This window comes from Schistocerca gregaria, chromosome 2 (genome assembly GCF_023897955.1).
Source record: "Schistocerca gregaria isolate iqSchGreg1 chromosome 2, iqSchGreg1.2, whole genome shotgun sequence".
Lineage (NCBI taxonomy): Eukaryota > Metazoa > Arthropoda > Insecta > Orthoptera > Acrididae > Schistocerca > Schistocerca gregaria.
In genome coordinates, this window is record NC_064921.1 from 339,366,033 (window position 1) to 339,388,826 (window position 22,794).

At 37.8% G+C, this 22,794-nt stretch overlaps 1 protein-coding gene across 1 annotated transcript in view; it reads left to right on the plus strand.

Moving 5' to 3' along the window:
• The first annotated feature begins 15,978 nt into the window (after positions 1 to 15,978).
• LOC126337003 (reticulocalbin-2) overlaps positions 15,979 to 22,794 on the plus strand; it is a 50,283-nt gene continuing 43,467 nt past the window's right edge. Inside the window, exons 1-2 of the mRNA XM_050001249.1 lie at positions 15,979 to 16,743; positions 20,485 to 20,632. Of these exons, the coding sequence (XP_049857206.1) occupies positions 16,536 to 16,743; positions 20,485 to 20,632 (356 nt within the window). The 5' untranslated portion in view covers positions 15,979 to 16,535. The remainder of the gene's footprint in view (positions 16,744 to 20,484; positions 20,633 to 22,794) is intronic.

Genomic DNA, 22,794 nt, shown 5'->3' on the forward strand with positions numbered 1-22,794 from the left:
AATTACGCAACTCTGCAGAATAAATGCCGAAGGTAATACAAATGTGTGAAAATAAATGTGTACCAGCGGTCCCGAGCTCATTTGAATGAAAATTATTCGCATCAGATTGGTTCTTTAAAAACAGTGCTCATAGCATGATGCTTATAAGAAACTTTTCTAGTTGATGTATGGAGCCGAAATTAATTACGTACGAGTTGCAAAGAAATTTGTTTCAGGTAACATACGTCAGTGTTGTGCGCGGCTGATATTCGGTGGTTTTAATAATTATATTACTGAAGATAACTGCTTCCATCTTAATCAATAGTTGTAAGGAATCTGTTGTAAGAACTGTGATTTAGTGACACTTACACAACTTACAGACAACACTTCAACACAACGTTAACTTGGAGTTCTTTAGCAACTTGATCAAATCTTTAGCCGGGAGAAAAATTATGGTGTAATTACTCAACATAATAAATTAACATTATCATTTCCATTTACAAATTAGTTAAATACCAAGCCAGTGAATAACACAGAAAATGCCACACAGCCTCAGTACTGTAGTGTATATGAATATCAGCTATTTCATTTTTAGAAGAAATAAATCGTGATTGGGAGGATTAGTGACCTGAAATAAAGCAGTGTTAAAATGGTCAATTGATTTCTCACTGTGCCATGTTTAATGCAGTAAATGTCTTTGATTACAGTTGCAGCCCTATGGTGTTTTCAAAAGGCTAATTGATATTTACCAGCAATGTTATACTTTTGGATGTGATCATTTGCTTTATACGAGCAATGTACTCCAAGACTTCAGGGAGCGTGTGTAATACACTGATCAGTCTGTTGTCACCTGGTGATTATGGATGGTAATTCTTCAGTGCTGATCGAATTAAATTTCATTTCTATGCAGTAGGTTATCTATCACAAACAAGTGGTGATTGAAGATGTCTATGAGAAGTGGTATAACAATACTGGCAATGTTTTCAGTGATCTCTTTATTCATCCCATCGTTATCAACTGTCTTAAAGGAGACTTTCATTATAATTTTCTGTACTGTACATGTAGAAACATGTTTCAAGAAAAGTGCCTCTCCTGAGAAGATATTGTGGCTTATAATTTATCGCAACTTGGGAGCTGAGTGATGTTGAGAAAAAGTTGTTTGAATCGTCTGCATGTACTTCAACCGTACACTGACTTTGTTTGAATTTTCTAAATGCCATTTATTAAGTTGCTAGTTACTACTCTGAATCTGTCTACTTATAAGTGAATAAAACATTTTTTCATCTTCAGTAGAAAATTTTATTATGCTGCTCTTCATACATTCTTTTTCTCATTTTACAGCTGTTTTTCTTCTGCTTACTCTTGTTTAGTCATTATCTGGCCTATTTTTCCGCCATGGGGCCCTGTGTCTTTTTCATTGTACATTTAGGTGCATTTTTGTCACAATGTGCAATAAGTCTTGGGCTGAATTTTGTGAATTTGCCATCGAATGTCGGTTTATTGTCTATCCTGCTAAGGAACATATAAACAGCCCTTTTGTAGGGCATCATAGATAACCTATTTTAAGTTTCTGTATCTCATTATGAGAGATTTTTCTTTGGAGGTCTGCACACAAAGCATTACGAATAACTCATGGGCTGAAAGGAGAAATTTGACTAATGCAAATTACTTTATCTATCGACTTCATTGCTGTTATATCTATTGGGATGTGACTGTGTGGGTCATAATGAGCTGGATCCACAGGTATACTATCCACATCATCAGAGTGAAATAGTCTTCTTAAATTCACTGCAGAGTGACAATTTAGCTACAGGTCTATATTTGTGTCTCCCATAGCGATAACTGCTTTTATTAAGACATTAAAGAGGACACGACTGATTGGAAAGATGGCACTGCACCAATTTTGGGTGGTTTATGGAGTACTTTGATTAAGAATTTCTGATTAACTTAATTTATTTAGGAAAACAAGAAAACAGCTTCTCTTTCACCATCTGTACACAATGGGTTTAGTATCTTCAGTTTTAGATTACAGGAAAACGTGCATCTATACTACGCCCATGATGAGCTACACGTTAAACCCACTGAAGCATGTAAGCTATAGGAGACACAGGGTCAAACCCGATTGTTGGTTTGTGACATGTCTCGCACAGAAAAATTACTTGTTAGTTCAACTGGTAGGACCGGTGGTAAATTCTCTTAGGATAAGCCATTAATGATTGCCCACAGGTACGTGACACCGTTGTCACCTGTGGTTCTCGATACTGTAAATTATGATTGTCTTCCTGCTCTGGTGAATCACTGACTGTCTAGTACAAAGCATCGAAAAGGACCACACTTTGTAATGACAGATTAGTAAAACACAGTTAATAAAGTAGACATTGGTAGTGGGGAATGGGAGATATAAGGTTAAAAGGACAGGTCAAGGAGATTATTGTTGGTCAGTACTAACTAGAAGGACAACTGGATATATGTAAAAACTTATAAAATGAGTAGCAGTACAAGAATGTATAATGGTCGATGAAACTTATAGAAATACAGCGAAGGATGAATTGTTAAATGATTCTGCAATATGCATATCACTGTCAAGCCAAGTAAAAAAGAATAAACAATGAATATAGTGAATGATATTTATTTTAAAGTTAATAACTAGTTTGTACAAATACAAATGTTTTAAACTTTGAAAGAAAAACATTGTGCATCCATTAACCTAGCCTGTCAATGAAAAATGATAAAGTAAAGAAAGTCCAAAAATCTTGACTATAGATGATGATGAAAATTAAAGTGGAAAAACCATATAGTAGACTTGTTAAAAATTCTATGATCAACTACTTTTGACATAAGAATGACTATCCACTTTCCAGACAACTAAATCAGAAAGTGAACTTGGTTTTCATATCTGCATTCACTGATATAATATGAGATAATATTCTGGGTTGACTCCTGATTTGAACGAAAATTATTCATTGCACAAAATAGAGTAATGAGAATTATATATTATGTTACAGACATACTACTTGCTGGTAAATTTTTAAATAATTAAGAACGATATCTATAGCCTCATATTACATGTATTCATTGCTTAAGTTAGTTGTTTACTATCGCTTGCACTAACTGAACAGAAACTACAGAGATTCACAACCATGGATTACTCGACAATGCAACCATGAAAATAAAATTGTGACATACAATGGAAGTGTTTTCAGACATAGATGAAAGTTGTTTAAATGTAAACACATAAATATTTGCTAAATTGTCTCTTCATTTGTTAATGGAGTTAATTCAAAATAAATTCCTTCACAAATTCAGTGAACGTAGAAGTTTGAGCCTCATAGCCATCCATTGTATGTAAGCTATATCTCAATTTGAATCAGAATCCTTTAGTAACATGTTCGACTTCAATTGGGATATTACTCACAGTTTATCTTTCTTAAATCTGATCATGATATAGAAATTGCAAGGATGTTGTGGAAGTATAGCCGTAATTTGCCATAGAGTTGCAGTTATGACACACTGCCTCTTTTGTCTATCTTAACAAGATTACTCCAGTTTTGAAAATAACAAAAGATTATTTTAATATAAAGATAGTAAATTTTATACTTACTTTGTAATATATGAAATGTTTTAATGTGATAATGATAATGTTTGCTTCTATCATAAATTGTATTTAGGAGAAATGAAGTGTTTGAAACGGATTTTTCGATAGCTTTGAGAGCTCTGTGTGTCATGAAATAGATGTAAAATGTATAATAACAATAAACTCACACAACTATTGATTAGAGCATAAAATACACAACATAAAGTGGAAATGTGCATCCACCATTTTCGGTATTTCCAGTAGCACTATGAATGTGAGAGCAATCCTGTAGTTTAAGGCTATGCCACAATAAGGAAATGGTGTTTCCTTCAGTTGTTTCCACCTATGTTGAGGAAGTAATCCTCTCTGGTTACTTTCCCTTAAGGTGTCCCCCACAAGCAACACACTATCTGCGCAAAAGTCTGCACAGATATCTGTGTATGCAATAGATCATTGCAGATGTGGTATGTTAACATGATATGAATTCAAATCTGCTGGTCGCTCGCCATCTGTCAGTGTAGAGAAGAAATTTCAATGGCAAGTGACTATACTCTCATACAATAACCTCAGAGTTTATTTTTAATTTATTCAGAAGTGGAATACACTCAATTTCAGTCTTTGTTCATAACTTGTGCTGCAAAACCAAAAAGCAAACAAAATGCAAAGAACAGAAAAACAAATCAAAATGGTCTACACTGTGCTACTTAAGCACTCAAATTTTCTCCAGGAGTTACAGGCAGCACTCGACGACTGACATAATTATTTGAGTATGGATTTAACTTTTGACACTCGTAACTCCTAACTGTATGCGGGGAGAAATCTCTCTAAATGAGCGACAGACAGCGACTTTCAGATATCTAGCAATAAGAGCTACAAGGATTTAGAATTTGCAACAGAATTTTCGAAACAATCATTGAGAGAAATCATACTCAACACACATGATCTATTTAGCTGTCCTGAAGGTTGATTTCATGAAGTCAAGTAAAGTACTGTACCTCAAAAATATTGTACTGTGTTTTGGCGAGGTGGAAAAGTGTTTTCATCAAAATATTTGTGATAAAACCGGCTATACTTGCGTGTGCATCACTACACGTCAACATAATGCGGGAAATGAGAGTGCTGGCCACGGAAAACTATGACAAGCTACAACATAAAAGGGATCTGTAAATTTCACATTCATCAAATGTAAAGTGCAAAATAAAAAGGAAACCCACTGATGATGGCACAGTGGTGCCGAAACATGTTTGGGTGTTAAAGAAAAACGGTGTTTTGCATAACTGGCGGACCTCAAATCCAAAATATTTTTTAACTGCAAACACGGCCAATACAAGGAGCTGCACATCAAAATGATGAATATACTGTACCTCAATTCTGACAAGGTACAGATCACATTTTTACAGCTTTAGACATGTTTGAGACACAGTATATTCTTAGAAGCTATATATATGTGTGGCCAATAAGCTATAGTTCAGTTTGTTTATAAGTCGACATTTTCAACTGTGTACCTGAAGTCTACTACCAGCATCTTTTTCACCAGAATATACAGGGAGTCATAGTATATCTATAGGAAAATTTTGCTTGCACTATTGTGCTAGAAAATTCTATAGTGCACCTCCAAATCACTCATTATCAACCACAAATGATATTAGGAAGTAAGAAAAATGTAATAATAACTATGTCCCTAAAGGCACTGTTCCAAGATCTACCATTATTAGCTTAACACAACTGCACTGTTCATTAGGACAAACAGGTCATACTTTTTTGTTACACTGTCACAGCCCACATTAGATTATGGTGTAGGATATACTGAGTGAAGGTATGCTAGCAATCCCCAAGCACCTGATTGAATAGGTTGCGTTATTTTGCTTGGCTGTTTTCAGTAAACAGTCCACAACGATTTTTTATTTATTATTATGATGTACCATTTTCTTGTTTGCTGATAGGTCAACCGCTCATAATTTATTTGTTAAAGAATATTATAAACAGCTCCCCTTTTATCCCCTTTACTGTATTCCTTGCGTTTAACTTTTGACAAACATGTATGATTCCAATAGATTTGGATTAATTCGGCAACGAACTGTCTAGAACACTGGCATGTATTTGCTATTTTAAAATTCACTCTGCACATATAGACGAGAAAAACCTCAATAAACAAACAGGTGACTCAGACACGTTTTAGCACCCTCAGCCTTGTCTGATTTGCACCCACAGATTTCAGCAACTTCGCTCAAGCCTCCAACTTCCAGTTTTGTTCACACACAACGATCTGTCAGCGCAGATGTTACGTGAACAGACTTTGGCGCAGACGGATCGTCGAAAGTTGACTGGCTATTAAAAGCTTCACACATAAGTGATGGACTGCACCGATCCATCGCAAGCCGTATCGCTCAGTCGGTCGCTCGCCTCAGTCCGGCCATACATGAACAGTTTTCCAGGCAATTGCAACCAGTACTATTAACACCACCGTGTCGAGAAGTTCTGTTACAGAAAATGAACTTGTATACTTAGCAACAGCCTCAATAGAGCTTTATATCCCTACAAATACTTGCAAAAAATATATCGAAGAAAACGATAATAGTAATTTATGAAACTTATTTCGAAACACTTTCCTTTGGAACTGTAGGTTACTGTACATAATACATTGGGTTTTTCACTGAGGGCAAGTGGTTCTGTACATCTTCCTCATGTGTTCATAAAATTCGTTTCCGTTTACTAGTTCACTCTCATTCAAATTCTGAGGGTGGCAGGGGTAAAATACAAGGAGCGAAAGGCTATTTGCAATTTGTTCAGAAACCAGATGGCAGTTATAAGAGTCGAGGGACATGAAAGGGAAGCAGTGGTTGGGAAGGGAGTGAGACAGGGTTGTAGCCTATCACCATGTTATTCAATCTGTATGTTGCACAAGCAGTAAAGGAAACAAAACAAAAAATCCGGGATAGGAATTAAAATCCTTGGAGAAGAATTAAAAACGTTGAGGTTCGCCGACAACATTGTAATTCTGTCAGAGACAGCAAAGGACCTGGAAGAGCAGCTGAACGGAATGGACAGTGTCTTGACAAGAAAAGCAAAATGAGGATAATGGAATGTAGTCGAATTAAATCGGGTGATGCTGCCGGACTTAGATTAGGAAATAAGATATAAGGTAGTAAATGAGTTTTGCTATTTGGGGAGCAAAATAGCTGATGATGGTCGAAGTAGAGAGGATGTACAATGTAGACTGGCAATGGCAAGGAAAGCGTTTCTGAAGAAGAGAAATTTGTTAACGTCGAGTATAGATTTAAGTGTCAGGAAGTCGTTTCTGAAAGTATTTGTATGGAGTGTAGCCATGTATGGAAGTGAAACATGGACGACAAATAGTTTGGACAAGTAGAAATGAGGTGCTACAGAAGAATGCTGAAGATTTGATGGGTAGATCACATAACTAAGGAGGAAGTATTGAATAGAACTGGAGAGAAGAGAAATTTGTGGCACAACTTGACAAGAAGAAGGGATCGGCTGTTAGGGCACATTCTGAGGCATCAAGGGATCACCAATTTAGTGTTTGAGGGCAGTAGTAAGGGTAAAAATCGTAGAGGGAGACCAAGAGATAAATACACTAAACAGATTCATAAGGATGTAGATTGCAGTAGGTACTAGGAGATGAAGAAGCTTGCACAGTATAGAGTAGCATGGAGAGCTGCATCAAACCAGTCTCTGCACTGAAGACCACAACAACAGTTCGCAATTTCTTTTCAAAACTTCAATAAGTCTTGAAATTGTTTCATGAACAACTCAAAATCATCAGATGAAGCTCAGTGTATCGAAACTATTTCTATGAACATACTTTGAATTTTATATCTAAAGCTCAAGCTTCACAATGCTAATCACTGCAAAACGGAGAGTGTATTTTGTACTACTTAATATAACAGTTGAGTACAAAAAATGGAATAGGAGGTAAGTGTCAAAAATTTTAAAAATGACTATTATAGTGAAAGCGTTGTATAAGCCAAGCATAATGAAACGTGAAAGGTTGCAAGGGCCAGAAAAATTCCTCCTAGTTTCAAGAGCAGGTCGAAGATAACAGCACTGTGCAAGAGCCAGCCGGGCTGAGATGGGAAGGGATGTAAGTGCCACCGCCTTGATGTATATTCCAGAGCTACACAGTTGCTTTAGTTGGTGACAGTATGTTGACACAGCAGTGATTTCGTTCGTTTGAAGTGTGTGTTTTATAGTGTTCTTCAGTTGAGTGTTTAGTGTACCAATCAGAAAATGGAAAAGCCTGTTAGGAAGAAGGTGAAGCAAGAGAAAAGAGCCAGCTGTATATTAACAGTCGAGGGAAAGAGATACCTGCAAAACAATCACCAGCAGAATAGGCAAGCTGCTCCTGTTAGTACAACTGTAAAAACATAAGCAGTGAACATAAACAGCTATTGTTTTAAGAGTTTTATATAGTTGATGAAGAAAGACAAGGAACATATTTGTTGAATCATATTCAAATGGTACAGGCGTTATGGGATGTACTAAAGTGCAATAGAGAGTGAAAGGAAACTGATTGTTTTACAAACAAAAAAAGAAATCAGGTTGCTTGGTTTTTGAGGACCAAAGACGGAAAACATCTGCATCATATGCACACTAGTTTTAATTTACAGAAGATGATCGAAATCTTGTAAGATGTCATATAAACTCATTCCCCAGATACAAAGGTCACTAATGTCGAAAAAAAACAAGTAATGAGTTTTTGCACTGATCTAAATAAACACCAAATGTACATGGCTTTAAAAAACGAAATCCTGCAAGTGATGTTACATACGCTTTTACGCAAAAGTGTTAAAACAAGATTTCCAAACCTAAAATTTAAGGTTCTTGCAGATGATACCTGTAAAAAATATGACTTTTTGAAGCCAACGTTGAAATCTATGACCAGCGAAGAGCCAAAACAAAAATTAAAAGCGCAGCAAGAGTTCCATCACCGAAAATGGGAAAAGCTTCATAAGTGTATGAAACAAGATACACTCCTGGAAATGGAAAAAAGAACACATTGACACCGGTGTGTCAGACCCACCATAGTTGCTCCGGACACTGCGAGAGGGCTGTACAAGCAATGATCACACGCACGGCACAGCGGACACACCAGGAACCCCGGTGTTGGCCGTCGAATGGCGCTAGCTGCGCAGCATTTGTGCACCGCCGCCGTCAGTGTCAGCCAGTTTGCCGTGGCATACGGAGCTCCATCGCAGTCTTTAACACTGGTAGCATGCCGTGACAGCGTGGACGTGAACCGTATGTGCAGTTGATGGACTTTGAGCGAGGGCGTATAGTGGGCATCCGGGAGGCCGGGTGGACGTATCGCTGAATTACTCAACACGTGGGGCGTGAGGTCTCCACAGTACATCGATGTTGTTGCCAGTGGTCGGTGGAAGGTGCACGTGCCCGTCGACCTGGGACCGGACAGCAGCGACGCACGGATGCACGCCAAGACCGTAGGATCCTACGCAGTGCCGTAGGGGACCGCACTGCCACTTCCCAGCAAATTAGGGACACTGTTGCTCCTGGGGTATCGGCGAGGACCATTCGCAACCGTCTCCATGAAGCTGGGCTACGGTCCTGCATACCGTTAGGCCGTCTTCCACTCACGCCCCAACATCGTGCAGCCCGCCTCCAGTGGTGTCACGACAGGCGTGAATGGAGGGACGAATGGAGACGTGTCGTCTTCAGCGATGAGAGTCGCTTCTGCCTTGGTGCCAATGATGGTCGTATGCGTGTTTGGCGCCGTGCAGGTGAGCGCCACAATAAGGACTGCATACGACCGAGGCACACAGGGCCAACACCCGGCATCATGGTGTGGGGAGCGTTCTCCTACACTGGCCGTACACCTCTGGTGATCGTCGAGGGGACACTGAATAGTGCATGGTACATCCAAACCGTCAGCGAACCAATCGTTCTACCATTCCTAGACCGGCAAGGCAACTTGCTGTTCCAACAGGACAATGCACGTCCGCATGTATCCCGCGCCACCCAACGAGCTCTAGAAGGTGTAAGTCAACTACCCTGGCCAGCAAGATCTCCGGATCTGTCCCCCATTGAGCATGTTTGGCACTGGATGAAGCGTCGTCTCACGCGGTCTGCATGTCCAGCACGAACGCTGGTCCAACTGAGGCGCCAAGTGGAAATGGCATGGCAAGCCGTTCCACAGGACTACATCCAGCATCTCTACGATCGTCTGCATGGGAGAATAGCAGCCTGCATTGAAGCGAAAGGTGGATATACACTGTATTAGTGCCGACATTGTGCATGCTCTGTTGCCTGTGTCTATGTGCCAGTGGTTCTGTCAGTGTGATCATGTTATGTATCTGACCCCAGGAATGTGTCAATAAAGTTTCCCCTTCCTGGGACAATGGATTCACGGTGTTCTTATTTCAATTTCCAGGAGTGTATTACACCTTCACAGCTTCCATCAGCTATTTATACAACCTTATGTATGGAGCTACAACGAGTTATGTTTGTTCCAATGCTTACACACAGCACTATGTTTCATTGTAGACAGCTATCTTGCTACAATCTAGGAATACATGTTGGAGACAACAGTTCTGCATATATGTGTGTGTGGCATGAAGGGATTGGAGGCCGTGGTGATAACTTAATAGCTTCTTGTTTGTTCAAAGGTGCTTCCACTGGAGGCCATTTTCCTCGTAAAGGGCTTGTGTTATGTTGCGATAATTGTGGAGCACAAAACAAAAACCATATGATGTTAATGTGTATTATTTATTTAGTCCACAAAGGAATTTATCTTTCAGTTGATGTATAATATCTTGTAAGTGCACACAGTTACGTGAGCTGTGACTGTGATTTTGAGGTGATCAAGAAACAACGCAAAGCTGCAAAAGCGGATCTTGATGTATTAGTTGCAGGTACAAAATTGACAACACCTTTTACTGTAGTATCTATGAATACTGATGACTTCATAGATTTCAAAGGCCCCGCTAAAGACTACCTAAATACAAAGGATCTGGTTATAAGTAAAACAGTGAAAGTGGCATCAGTTTTGGGTCTTGAATGTTATGTTATGGTAACCTGTAAAAAAGTTGATGTTATAAAGAACTATGCTAGTCTTGACAATGTACCGGATATTCATGACTTGCCAAAAATACACTTTAAAACCAAAATCTCACAAGAAAAGGAGAATGATCTTTTGGGATTGATAGATTATATAGAGAAAGAAGAAGACAAGGGCCCCTACGGAGCCCTGTTGGAGAACAAAGATGAAGAGGTCTGCAACATGGAGGTGTAGGAAGAAGATGAGGAATAGGACTGCTTGGAGGAAAGAAGTACAGTACTGTAAGTTTATTTCGATTGCCAAATGCAGATAACTTTGCGTTTGATTTCTCATATGTATTTACGTGTTTTTAAAATAAAATTGGTTTAGTCAAAAACGATCAACTGTATCAGAACGAATTTCGAAAGTGAATAAAAAGTCAAAATATTATGTATATAGTTGAGACACCCAAAATAAATTTAGACATCTGATTCAGATATTGGTTTTCAAGTGGCTTATACTTACCAATGAAAGAAGAAGAGGAATAAAATGAAGACAAACAACTTTGCTTCAAAAAAAGACCCAAAATTTTATTTTATTCCTCTTTTATATTACCCTAGCGCCTTAAGAGTAAAATTATATGTAAAGTTATTAAATGTTCTCAAAATTTCAGTGGACTTACCATATTTTTTAACATAAACCCCTGACTTACATCCTTTTCACAAACTCAGTAAACCACTTACAGCGTTTTCCAGAAAACGAAAGAATGGCACTTACTTCTTTTCCCATGTACGCTTTGTTCCCTTTATACATATTAATAAAAAACTATTTACATGTTTTGTAGAGGCATTTTGATATACACATATTTTTTCATAAAATTAATATAATCATCCAATATTTAAGACACATTTATTTAATATTGAAAATTTATTTTGTGGCGCTTACATCTTACTCCATTCTTTGCACAGAATTCACGTCTCAAAATAGTTCATGGTCACTGAATAACAAATGTAACATAAAGTTCTTACTCAGCAAGGGAAAAGTGAAATGAAACCAAATTTCACAATCAAACTTAATAAATCGAGAAAAAAGTTACAGTCATCATGCAACACATCACTGCTAACCAGCTAGGCAGCAGATCACTGTCTTCCATCACTCAAGTGGGTGTCCTTTAGTGGAGGGTCTTTCCATTTCTGCTTTGACTTACAGAACTTCTTGTGGTTTGTCCATTCTACCTGCACACCCTTGGATAGGGGTGCATTTATTGTCAACATCTGGTATGGTCAACCAGGGCACCTTTTCGTGAATGGAGTGTTCTCTGCAACTGGTGAGGCGGGAAGGTCATACATGTGAGGACGTTCCTGCATAAATGATTTCGAAGTATCCCACATTAAATATAGCATGTAACTTCTAGAGTTCCTTTCAGTTTTCCTCCAATTTGCATACTATTTTACTTTCCAAAAAGAAATATGGAAATTAATATACATAACAATGTTTACACTTCCACTGAACAGTTTTTTTTTGGGGGGGGGGGGGGCAGATTACTCATGACTCCCAAGATGCACACCCCTCTCCATCTTTGAATCCAAGTGGCAGACTAAATTGAGCCCAATTCACACCAAACATCCATGGAATGGAATGGAATGTCAGGCAGTGTGACTTCCAAATTATATTTGTATTTCTTTAGTCATCCTGTAAATGGTGATTTAATACATAGTTTGCACAAATTATATAAGATATATCAGGCTTAAATAGCACACACAAATTTATACCTAATGTGATTTAGAAAACGACATTCAATAAACGTTGAATTTTGCTAAAATAATTATAAAAACAACAAGAGAATTGAAAAAAATAGTATGGTGAAGAATATGTGATCCAGTACACAATTTTTTCTTGGTGCTCCAAAAACTCAAAACCAGAATAGAAGCTGTGATCAAGTAAGTACTCTTTTGGTTTCACTTTAAACTTACGTGAATTTTGTATCTCTGTCAGATAGGATGGCATGTGGCTATACAATATTGTGCCGGTATGATACACTCCCCCTTATAAATGTTTGTACTTACTGTGTCGACATGCAGGTAATGCTTCTGCCTAGTATCATGAGAGTAGAAATCACAAATATGCTTGAAGATATTTTTTCTTTTAATATGCGTACTTTTATGAAGATAAGTATCTCGTAGATATCTAAATAAGAAAGAGTCAGTATGTTGAGACTTTTAAATATTGGCCTATAGGAGTCTTTGAATTTAGCATGTGTTAGTGTTCTAACATTTTTATAGCCTAAATATTTTTCTGCTACATATGAAGTTCCACTGAAAGATAATTCCATACGTCAGCAGTGAATAAATAGTGCAATGGTACCTTGTGACCACTGATGTACAGTTTATTTTTATGAGACGATTCTTAAGGCATATGTAACTGTATGTAACTTTTTATTTACATTATTCAGGTGTGGCTCCAATTTCAGGTTATCCTAGATATGTATATCTAAAAATTTTGTCACATGAGACAGTTTTCAGTCAATGCTAAAAACTGGTGTTGCCACATGTAGTTTCTGTGAGATGTGTAAACTGACTGGCAATGTTTTTTTTTCAGGATTCCGTACTAGTTTGTTCGTTCCAAACTGCTGTGTTAAATTTTGTGTTACATCTGCACCTGTTTTTTGTAGGTGTCTTCATCACAGGAGTTAATTAGGATATTTGTTATTTGCAAAAGTACTGGTGTCCCTTTGGTTAATTTTCTAATAAATAATGAGCATAAAGAATGAAAAGGAATGGGCTCAAGCACTGACCTCGAGGGACTCTAGATGGACTTTTTCCCTGTTTAGTACTATGAAAATGAGAAATTTTGTGAGTTTTTAATCTCTATTTATTTGAGTGATCTGTTGATTGTCATGCAAGTAAGAGTGATTCCACCTATTTGGTAGGCCTTTTATTCCATAATTCCTTAGCTTCTGTAACAGGATATCATGATCAATTATATTAAAAGCTTCACTAAGATCAAGGAATATGCCAGAAATACGTTGCTTATTATCGACTACAGTTAGAGTTTCGTCCAGGATGGTGAACTTGACTGACTGTGTTGATGTGCCATTTTTGAATCCATGTTGTGAATCACTTATTAATGTTTCCTTATTTAGAAAGGCCTTAGTCTCCTAAGAAACAGATTTTCAAGAATTTTTCCAAAGCGTGACAGTACTGATACGGGATGAGTTGAAATTATCTGTTAATGTTTCTATGATAAATACTGCACTTGCTTTGATGATAATACCTGCTATTTTATCAGCACCTTCTGAATATTTTGGGTAATCTTTTATAATTATAAATAATTCTTCAGATGTTGTAGGTGATATGAACATAACTCTTGCACAACATATGAATCTGATTGTAGTGTGTTACTGTCTGGTTGTGATTTGTAATGTTTCATAATCAGGTGGTGTGCTATATTTGAAAAGTAATTGTTAAAATTATTAGTCATTACTATGAGGTCAATTATCTGATTGTTATTTTCTTATAAAGTTCTATGGTGTCATGGTCTAATGACATAGTGGCTGTTTTTTGACGACACTCCAGAGTGCATTACTCTTGTTCCAGAAATTTTCTATGTTTTTTGTCATTTTCCTTCTTCTTTATTTTTGATAAAAAATTTCTAAGTATTCGTTTGTATTGTTTAAAAAAATTAACAAGAACAAGATTTGTGGTTTGCTTCGGGTATTCACATAATTTCCTTTATGGCGTCACATTTTTATTCCTGTTGTGATCCATTTATTTGGTCTGTACACAGAATTTATTACTGATGTTTGTTCAGGATTAGTTATTTCAAAAAAGTGTTTGTAAGTGGCCATAAATTTATCGAACTTGTCATCTGTGTTGTTTGAACTGCAAGCATCATTCGAGTTTGATCTTCTCGAGGGAAAATAAAAGTAATCCTTATTTTCATCATTGAATTTCCTGATATCAGAAAAGTTTTTGGGGTGTTGTGTCTCCTGGAATAGCTGTTATTACTATTTGGACATGGTGATCACTAAAACCAGTGTTTACAATTTGTTTGTTCTGGGTATATTTTTCTGAATTTAGAAAAACTTTATCACTGGCTTCTGCTGATGTACTAGTTGGGTTAGTGGCAGTTGATTTAAGTTAAATGACTTCAGAATATCTTTGAATCGATTATTAAATTTATTGGGTTTGGAGAAATCAACACTGAAGTCCTCAAATATGAAAATATTTTTCTTGGGGATATCAAAATTCTCTAACAGCTCTTCCATATTACTTTTTACAAGTTTTTTGTCACTATCCCGTGACTTACTTACACAGATGATTACTGTGTTTTATTTAGTAGGTCTGCAATTAACAATTGTATGTCTCTATCTGTGGGTAAGCTATCATATTTCGTTACATTATTGAATTCTATATTTCCTCAGACATATGTGCAGCTACCACCATATCCGGGTATTTTTCTACAAAATGTGCCTACTAATTCGAACTGAGGTAGATGTGTCAGTGCTCAGTAAAACATAAAACAGAAATATCACTCAAAGCGTTTAACAAGGCTTATGTTTCATTCAGCTTGTTGGAAAGAGTCTCAACATTCTGGTGGAGCAATTTAAAGTTTGAACCAAGGATTATATTTTGTGTTGCTTAGTCACTTTCCTCAGTTTTGGATGTACCATTGTTGGGGGTAAAAAAATTCTCCTCATTTTGAGCGGTGGGTAATCTCTTTTTGCTAGATGGTTCTGCTTTCTTGTGCTGTGATGCTTCTAACGATAATCCACTTCTCGAGTTTTCACTTTTAGCACTTGCACTTCACTGGGTTTCAAACTGTATTTACTTCTCTGAATTTCTTGTTGTTTCTAAGACAAATGCACCTGTATTGTACAACCGCTAATTTTAACTAATGAAGAGAGCCTACTGCATACTTACTCCTTTTCCTGTATGTTCAAGAGAAAATCGTGAGGTGTGTGTATATTACATCCCACTCTTTCCATTTCAAAATTTATTGATATTCTGCTTTTGTTACACGATTTCGAACAGTTCACTGTTTGCACTAAATGTTGATTAACCATGCGTATTTTCTATTTTATGTATTATTTGTCGTATGCTTTATGAACTGGGCGTAAAACAACATTTGTCTTAGTACTGATATGGAGGACACTTGCTTAGACATTATCAGTGTTTTCAGGAATGTTGTTGTATGGGTCTTTAGTATCGTCTGACCCATTTTCACACTAGGTGCAACGTCAATGTCAGTTCAGTTAGCGTATCGTTAGGAAGACAACAAATTAGAACCTCACACAATTGACATAAACCTATATTTTGAAAACACTTCCTGCTTTTCAAGTTATTTTATTCACATGTGACGCACTCGCTGGCATTTATTCGCGTATCTGATGGACAAAAGCGCATACAAGAAGTGCAGATCGATTTATGAACGATGTGTTGTACTTGATTCTATCACAGGCTGTACTCTATAGACGTTTATTCCACAAAGATGTGAAAGCGGTGTTACGTATTTAGGATCGAAAGTAAATTATATATCGTTCGGTCACAAAATGCATAAAATATCCATTTAAAAGCTTACATACGTTTATGATAGTGGATTTTTAATGAAGTAAAGGCCACATCTTTCAAATTACAGATTATGAACCTGAAAAAGCGATAAGAAAGTACCCGTTCCAGAGAGTTCCTTTAAAAATCTGTTTGACAAGCGAAATCCCCTTTCTGTTGCCATCATAAACACCCGTGGGGCAAGAGTTGAATACAGTAGGGGAGTGTGAAGGTAAGGCCGTGTGACGCCGGCCTCTTGGCACTGCTGTGGGAAGTGAACTGTGCACTGCGAAATTGTGCTGTCTTAAGCGCTAAGACAGCGAATTGTTCGCCGCGCTGTCGGAATGTTGAGTATACAGTTCGTTGAGGAGGACGTGCAGTTATAAATTGTCTTCACTTGCGGTGGAACAGATAAAGACCGACGATGAAAGGAGAAATGTATGTGTTTTTCTATTGTAATTTGTTAATTTTTACTTTATTTACGACGTGTAGCCCTTCTCCAGCTTCGCCTCACATTCATGCGCACAATCGTGGCCAAGAAAGAGAGGAGGATGGCGGTTATGTTCCAAGAGATGCTCAACATTATGCTGGAGGCGAACATCATTCAGAATTTGACCATGTAGCTATCCTAGGTAAGAAAATCGTCCTACAATGAACAGAAAAGGCAATTGTTTGGGCATAGAAAGTGTCAGAATCAAGCGCTAACCAGCTAACATTTTTCATTTATAATTTTTGAACATTACCTAAAGCAATCTGAAACTAAAATAAGTATGTTTGTACCTATCTCGGCAGTTTTAAAAATAATTCTCTGTTGCGTATTTATTGTGCACTTGTGTTTTATTGGATGACAAGTTCAGATGCTTGTAGAAACGAATGTCACTTTTGTTTTAGTGATAATCCACCTTTCTTCGTTTTAATCACAGAACCAGTAAAGACCATCTTAGTTAATTTAGCATACGCATATTTTTTACGTACGTTTGAATAGCATTGCTGCCTTTGTGGTGGTTATAAATGGACTGTGTTCAACAATAGTTATCCAAGCGCCAAAACTGAGATATTCTTAGATTATAGCCGTCGTTGCTCTCAGAAGGGCTTCTCTAGTTTAGAAAAAGAACTAGGCTGATACAAGGACAGCTGTGTTTCATTAATTTCTAGTAAAAATAATTATTACATGCACTGTGGAGCATGCCCCTTCTTACACACTGCCCCAACAATAATGTGAACGAGGTTTCACACTGAACGAATTAGGACTAATTGTGAAATGAGTGAAAGAACGGGGGGAGGGGGGTTGCGCTAGTTGCAGGTAGAAGGAAAGCAGAACAAGTAAATTTCTCACGCCATTAAGACATAGGAAAACCAATAGTAAAATCCGTATTGGAAACGGGGTAAGAACATAATTTTAGAAGTAGTGGGATAAAAATACATATTTTTCTGTTTCTACAGGATGCTGACCATTATTTTCTTCCCGTCTAGAAGCTTGTAGTATGTTGTTACCTGCCATGTATAACAATTTAGGATACAGGTAATTTCACAATCGGGAGAGTTTTAGCAGCTATGACTGCACTTCCCTCATAGTTGTTTATTGTACTTTGTCCCTGAGAACTTCATTGTTAAGGGAGATTGAAGTTTGAGCGATTGGGTTGCCACTGATAATGTGTTCATTCAGTAGAGATGAGCTACCTTCAGGTATTGTAACGTTTTTATGGCCCTGATTAATTCTGATGTCTATATGAGGATTTGACATCAGGAAGAGTTGGCAGCTTCAGGACAAAATTGTAGATCTGTGAATAGTAAAATTCGCCTGTATCTAGCTGGCAAACTAGAATAATATGTGTAATTTAATAGTAATTGTAAAGTCCTACATTTCCAGTAGGAGATAACAATGGACTTGCATATGAAGGAGTGCATTTGTTGTTTGAGGCATAGTGGATGTTATACAGCATATACATTGTTGTGCAAAACTTGAGGTGAAAGTAACATTCACATAGAAAGAACTGCTACACTGTAGTAGAGAAGCTAACTGAAAAGATCGTGTAGTGAGGAAACGAAAATAATAAATTTATTGAAAGACAGTAATTGCACCGAAGTCATTGAGATTCAAGATGGTTTCGTTGAAAGTTCAAATGGCAGGATATAGTTCGTAATAGGTCATGTTATCACTGATGGCAACACTTCAACAGTGTGCTCCCATGCTGGTCACAAGGTTGGAGGAGGATCTTGTGGTAGATTGTTCCATTTCTCATCCAGCTAAGTTGACAGCTGCAGGATGGTTGTTGGTGTCTGTGGACGTGCTGCAATACATCTCCCCAGTGCGTCCCACATGTGCTCAGTAGGTCTTTAGTTGGGGAAACAGGTACGCTAGTCCATCCGCTTTGTTCCAAGAACTCCTTGATCTTTGCTATTCGATACAGTCGTGCATAAAAATGAAATTAGGGCCAAATGCACACCTCAAAAAATGCACATGGTGAAGGAGTACAGTGTCACAATAACATTAACTGGTGTATGTACCATGTACAAAGCTTTGGAGGTCAATGTGTACATGCAGTGTTACGCCCTCCCGCACTAGCAAAGTGATAATGTACAACAATGTTCTTGGATGCCTTACATGTTCACACCACTCACCATATGAGGGTACAGCATTGTTGGACATGATTTGTTTTGGTGGACGATGTTTTGTGCTCTGGGTATGTATGATGTCACGTGGGCATTGTGGCCTCCAAATTTTTAAGAAAGTTACTCTCTAGTCAAAGTTATTGTTACACTATACTCCTTTTCCATGTGCACCTTTCACAGGTGAATTCGGTCTGACTTTGTCTTTATGGATTAAAATATGCAACTGTATGAAACAGTTCAGATGGAGTAGCTCTTTGAATGATATGATATTCAACAAATGGACTGGTGTGCTCGTTCATGCCCTCCTACCTCCCCACGCAACTTACATCCCACTGAGCACATGTAAGATGCATTGGGGAGACATACTTCTGTTCATCCACATGCACCAGCAACCATGCAGTAGTTGGCAACCATGCTGGTAGAGAAAAGGAACACCTTACTGCAAGAACTCCTTACAAATTTCATGGCCAGCATAGGAGCATGTTTCAAAGCATGCATTGCCACCCCTGTGGTGATCACACACCCCATTAGCAGTCATAGTCGTAGAATCATCATCAATTGTTGTGTCGTCAATATAATTATTGTCTTTGAAGAAAAGTATCATATTTGTTCGTCTGATTGCATGTTTCTTCATCTTTTGCACTACACTGTTGTATTTTCTATTTGTGGTCCAAGGTCATTCGAGCTATGTTGCTTGGCAGTGGCACATCATACCAGTGTTGTTTTTTCCTGGTGTGTTGCTCACTAGTGTAAAGTTTCCTCACACAGATACTTTGAAGAGTCTTTTTCTCAATGAAGTGTTGAGCAGTTTATTGAAATATCATTTTTTCCTCGGTTCGATTCAGCCTACTCATTATGGTCCGATATGCCCTCTAATCATCAATGTTCTTCTGGTGTGCCACTATTCAGAAGTTTGATCTCTTATTGTCTGAACTGTTTACTGTCAGTGTTTTACTTCTGTACAAAGATTCACTCCAAACACCTTCGTAATGATTAAATGTGTATTCCACTCACTGAACGGAAGTGCTGAGTTGTTGACAAACTCACACATAGAAGAGAAGGAAAAATTGTTACTTTTGGAATTGGTTCTTTGTGGAGCTAGAGTAGAAATACACACACAAACTTGGCCAGCATTGGGGCAGGGGAAAATACTATTATTAACGCGTCATTAGCTAATCCAATTCCTGCAGCACAGCCTCATTTAATGACCTCTTTGCAAGACCTCATCTATTTAGGTCAACTGATCCTCCAAGGCGATTGCACAGAATTACAGTGTCACTGGCAAACTTCAGTTTTTGTTTCATCTTCCTAAACTTTCATTCTGTTGCCAAATTTCTTTGTAGTTCTCTTTTTCTGGTTGCTCAGTGTGCAGCTAAGCTAGCTGAGCTTGTTTGAAACTACTGAGAATTTGTAGCCTCTGGTGTTTGATTGTTGGGAAATGAAGCATTAGGACCAGAAAAATGTGTAACGGAAATAAGAAGAGGGTGACAATACCAGCCACAAAATCCTGCATTGTATGTTTCCTTTTGTTCTCATCTGTTGTCAGCATTTCTTGTTTACATTTTTATGTTGCCATATACTAACAAAATAAGTGTAGTGTACAAATGATATCAATTGTTTTGCCAACATTTTAAAGATAAAAGAAGTGTGTTTGCTTGTTGGTACATTAATTTTCTGTAATACATGCAAGTCCACATAATCATTTTCTACTAGACCATATAAACTGTGTTCAAATGTGTGTTACAATTTTCTTTGGACAGGCAGTGTAAAGGAAGCAGAGGCATTTGATCAGCTGGAACCAGAGGAAGCCAAACGAAGGTTACAGATATTGCTCACCAAAATGGATTTGAATAATGATCAGATGATTGACAGAAATGAGTTACATGCTTGGATAATACGTTCATTCAAGTAAGTTCATTTAATTGTTTGTGTTTGTTTCTTTATCACCTGTTTAGGTTCATGGGGAAGCACGTAATGTTCACCTCCTTCTCTTCTGCCCATTTTCTTACCAGCTGTTTCCTTCTGTGTCAGACAGTGAGATGAACAATGCTTGGCATAATTGCCTCTTATTCATGAGGATAAAGAGAGTAGGCCTAATCCTTTTCAAACCATTTAGATTTGTCTTTTGTGGCTTATGTAAATCATTCTAAGTGAATTCCATGATTGTTCCTGTGGTAAGACCATGGCTAATTTCTTTTTCCATCCATATCCAATATGGGCTTATTCTCCATTTGTAAAGACTTCATAATTAATAGATCATTAAATCCAAATCTTTCTACCCTCTTTCCTTCTATCTCCCCACTGGCAAGTGTATTCCTACTCTTTATATCCTTTCATTGAACAGTAGTAAATCAGTGTTTGTATTTTTCTGGTACTCATTTTCATGTTACTCCAGTCCTTCTCAAGTTATTGAATCAACTTGATTCCTACCCATTATCTTTATGATATTTAACTTACGATCTCCCGCTTCTTTCGCTGGTCATTTTCAACTGTGTCTTTGAAGTTACTGTCTCAAATGCATAGATCACATAGAGGCTTCAGTAACCTTGATTCATAGGATCTGACATGAATATTCACTAATATAATAATGTTGGTATAATGTTGCAGTGCAATAAAGCAGCTGGGGTGGATGAAATTAAGTCGGAGCCTATCAAATACAGTGGAATGCCAGGTCTTAAATGGCTACACAGCATAATTGAAATGGTGTGGGAGTCGGGACAGGTTCCATCAGACTGGACAAAAGCAGTAATCACACCAATCTTTAAACATGGAAACAGAAAAGATTGTAACAACTACAGAGGTATCTCTTTAATCAGCTTTGTGGGTAAAATCTTCTCAGGTATTGTTGAAAGGAAAGTGTGAGTATTAGTTGCGGACCAATTGGAAGAAAATCAATGTGGGTTCAGGCCTCTTAGAGGTTGTCAGGATCAGATCTTTAGCTTACGGCAAATAATGGAGAAGTGTTATGAGTGGAACAGGGAATTTTATCTATGCTTTATAGATCTAGAAAAGGCATATGACCGGGTTCCTAGGAGGAAGTTATTGTCTGTTCTACGAGACTATGGAATAGGAGGCAGACTTTTGCAAGCAATTAAAGGTCTTTACATGGATAGTCAAGCAGCAGTTAGAGTTGACGGTAAATTGAGTTCATGGTTCAGAGTAGTTTCAGGAGTAAGACAAAACTGCTACCTGTCTCCACTGTTGTTCATATTATTTATGGATCATATGTTGAAAACAATAGACTGGCTGGGTGAAATTAAGATATGTGAACACAAAATAAGCAGTCTCGCATATGCGGATGACGTAGTTGTGATGGTAGATTCGATTGAAAGTTTGCAAAGTAATATTTCAGAGCTAGATCAGAAATGTAAGGACTATGGTATGAAGATTAACATCTCCAAAACGAAAGTGATGTCAGTGGGAAAGAAATATAAATGGATTGAGTGCCAAATAGGAGGAACAAAGTTGGAACAGGTGGACGGTTTCAAGTACTTGGGATGCATTTTCTCACAGGATGTAAACATATTGAAAGAACTGGAAGCGAGGGGTAGCAAAGCTAATGCAGTGAGCGCTCAGCTACGATCTACTGTCTTCTGCAAGAAGGAAGTCAGTACCTAGTCTAAGTTATCTGTGCATCGTTCAATCTTTCGCCCAACTTTGTTGTATGGGAGCGAAAGCTGGGTGGATTCAGGTTATCTTATCAACAAGGTTGAGGTTACGAATATGAAAGTAGCTAGGATGATTGCAGGTACTAGTAGATGGGAACAATGGCAGGAGGGTGTCCACAATGAGGAAATCAAAGAGAAACTGGGAATGAACTCTATAGATGTAGCAGTCAGGGCGAACAGGCTTAGATGGTGGGGTCATGTTACACGCATGGGAGAAGCAAGGTTACCCAAGAGACTCGTAGGTTCAGCAGTAGAGGGTAGGGGGAGGTGGGGCAGACCAAGGAGAAGGTACCTGGATTCGGTTAAGAATGATTTTGAAGTAATAGGTTTAACATCAGAAGAGGCACCAATGTTAGCACTGAATCGGGGATCATGGAGGAATTTTATAAGGGGGACTATGCT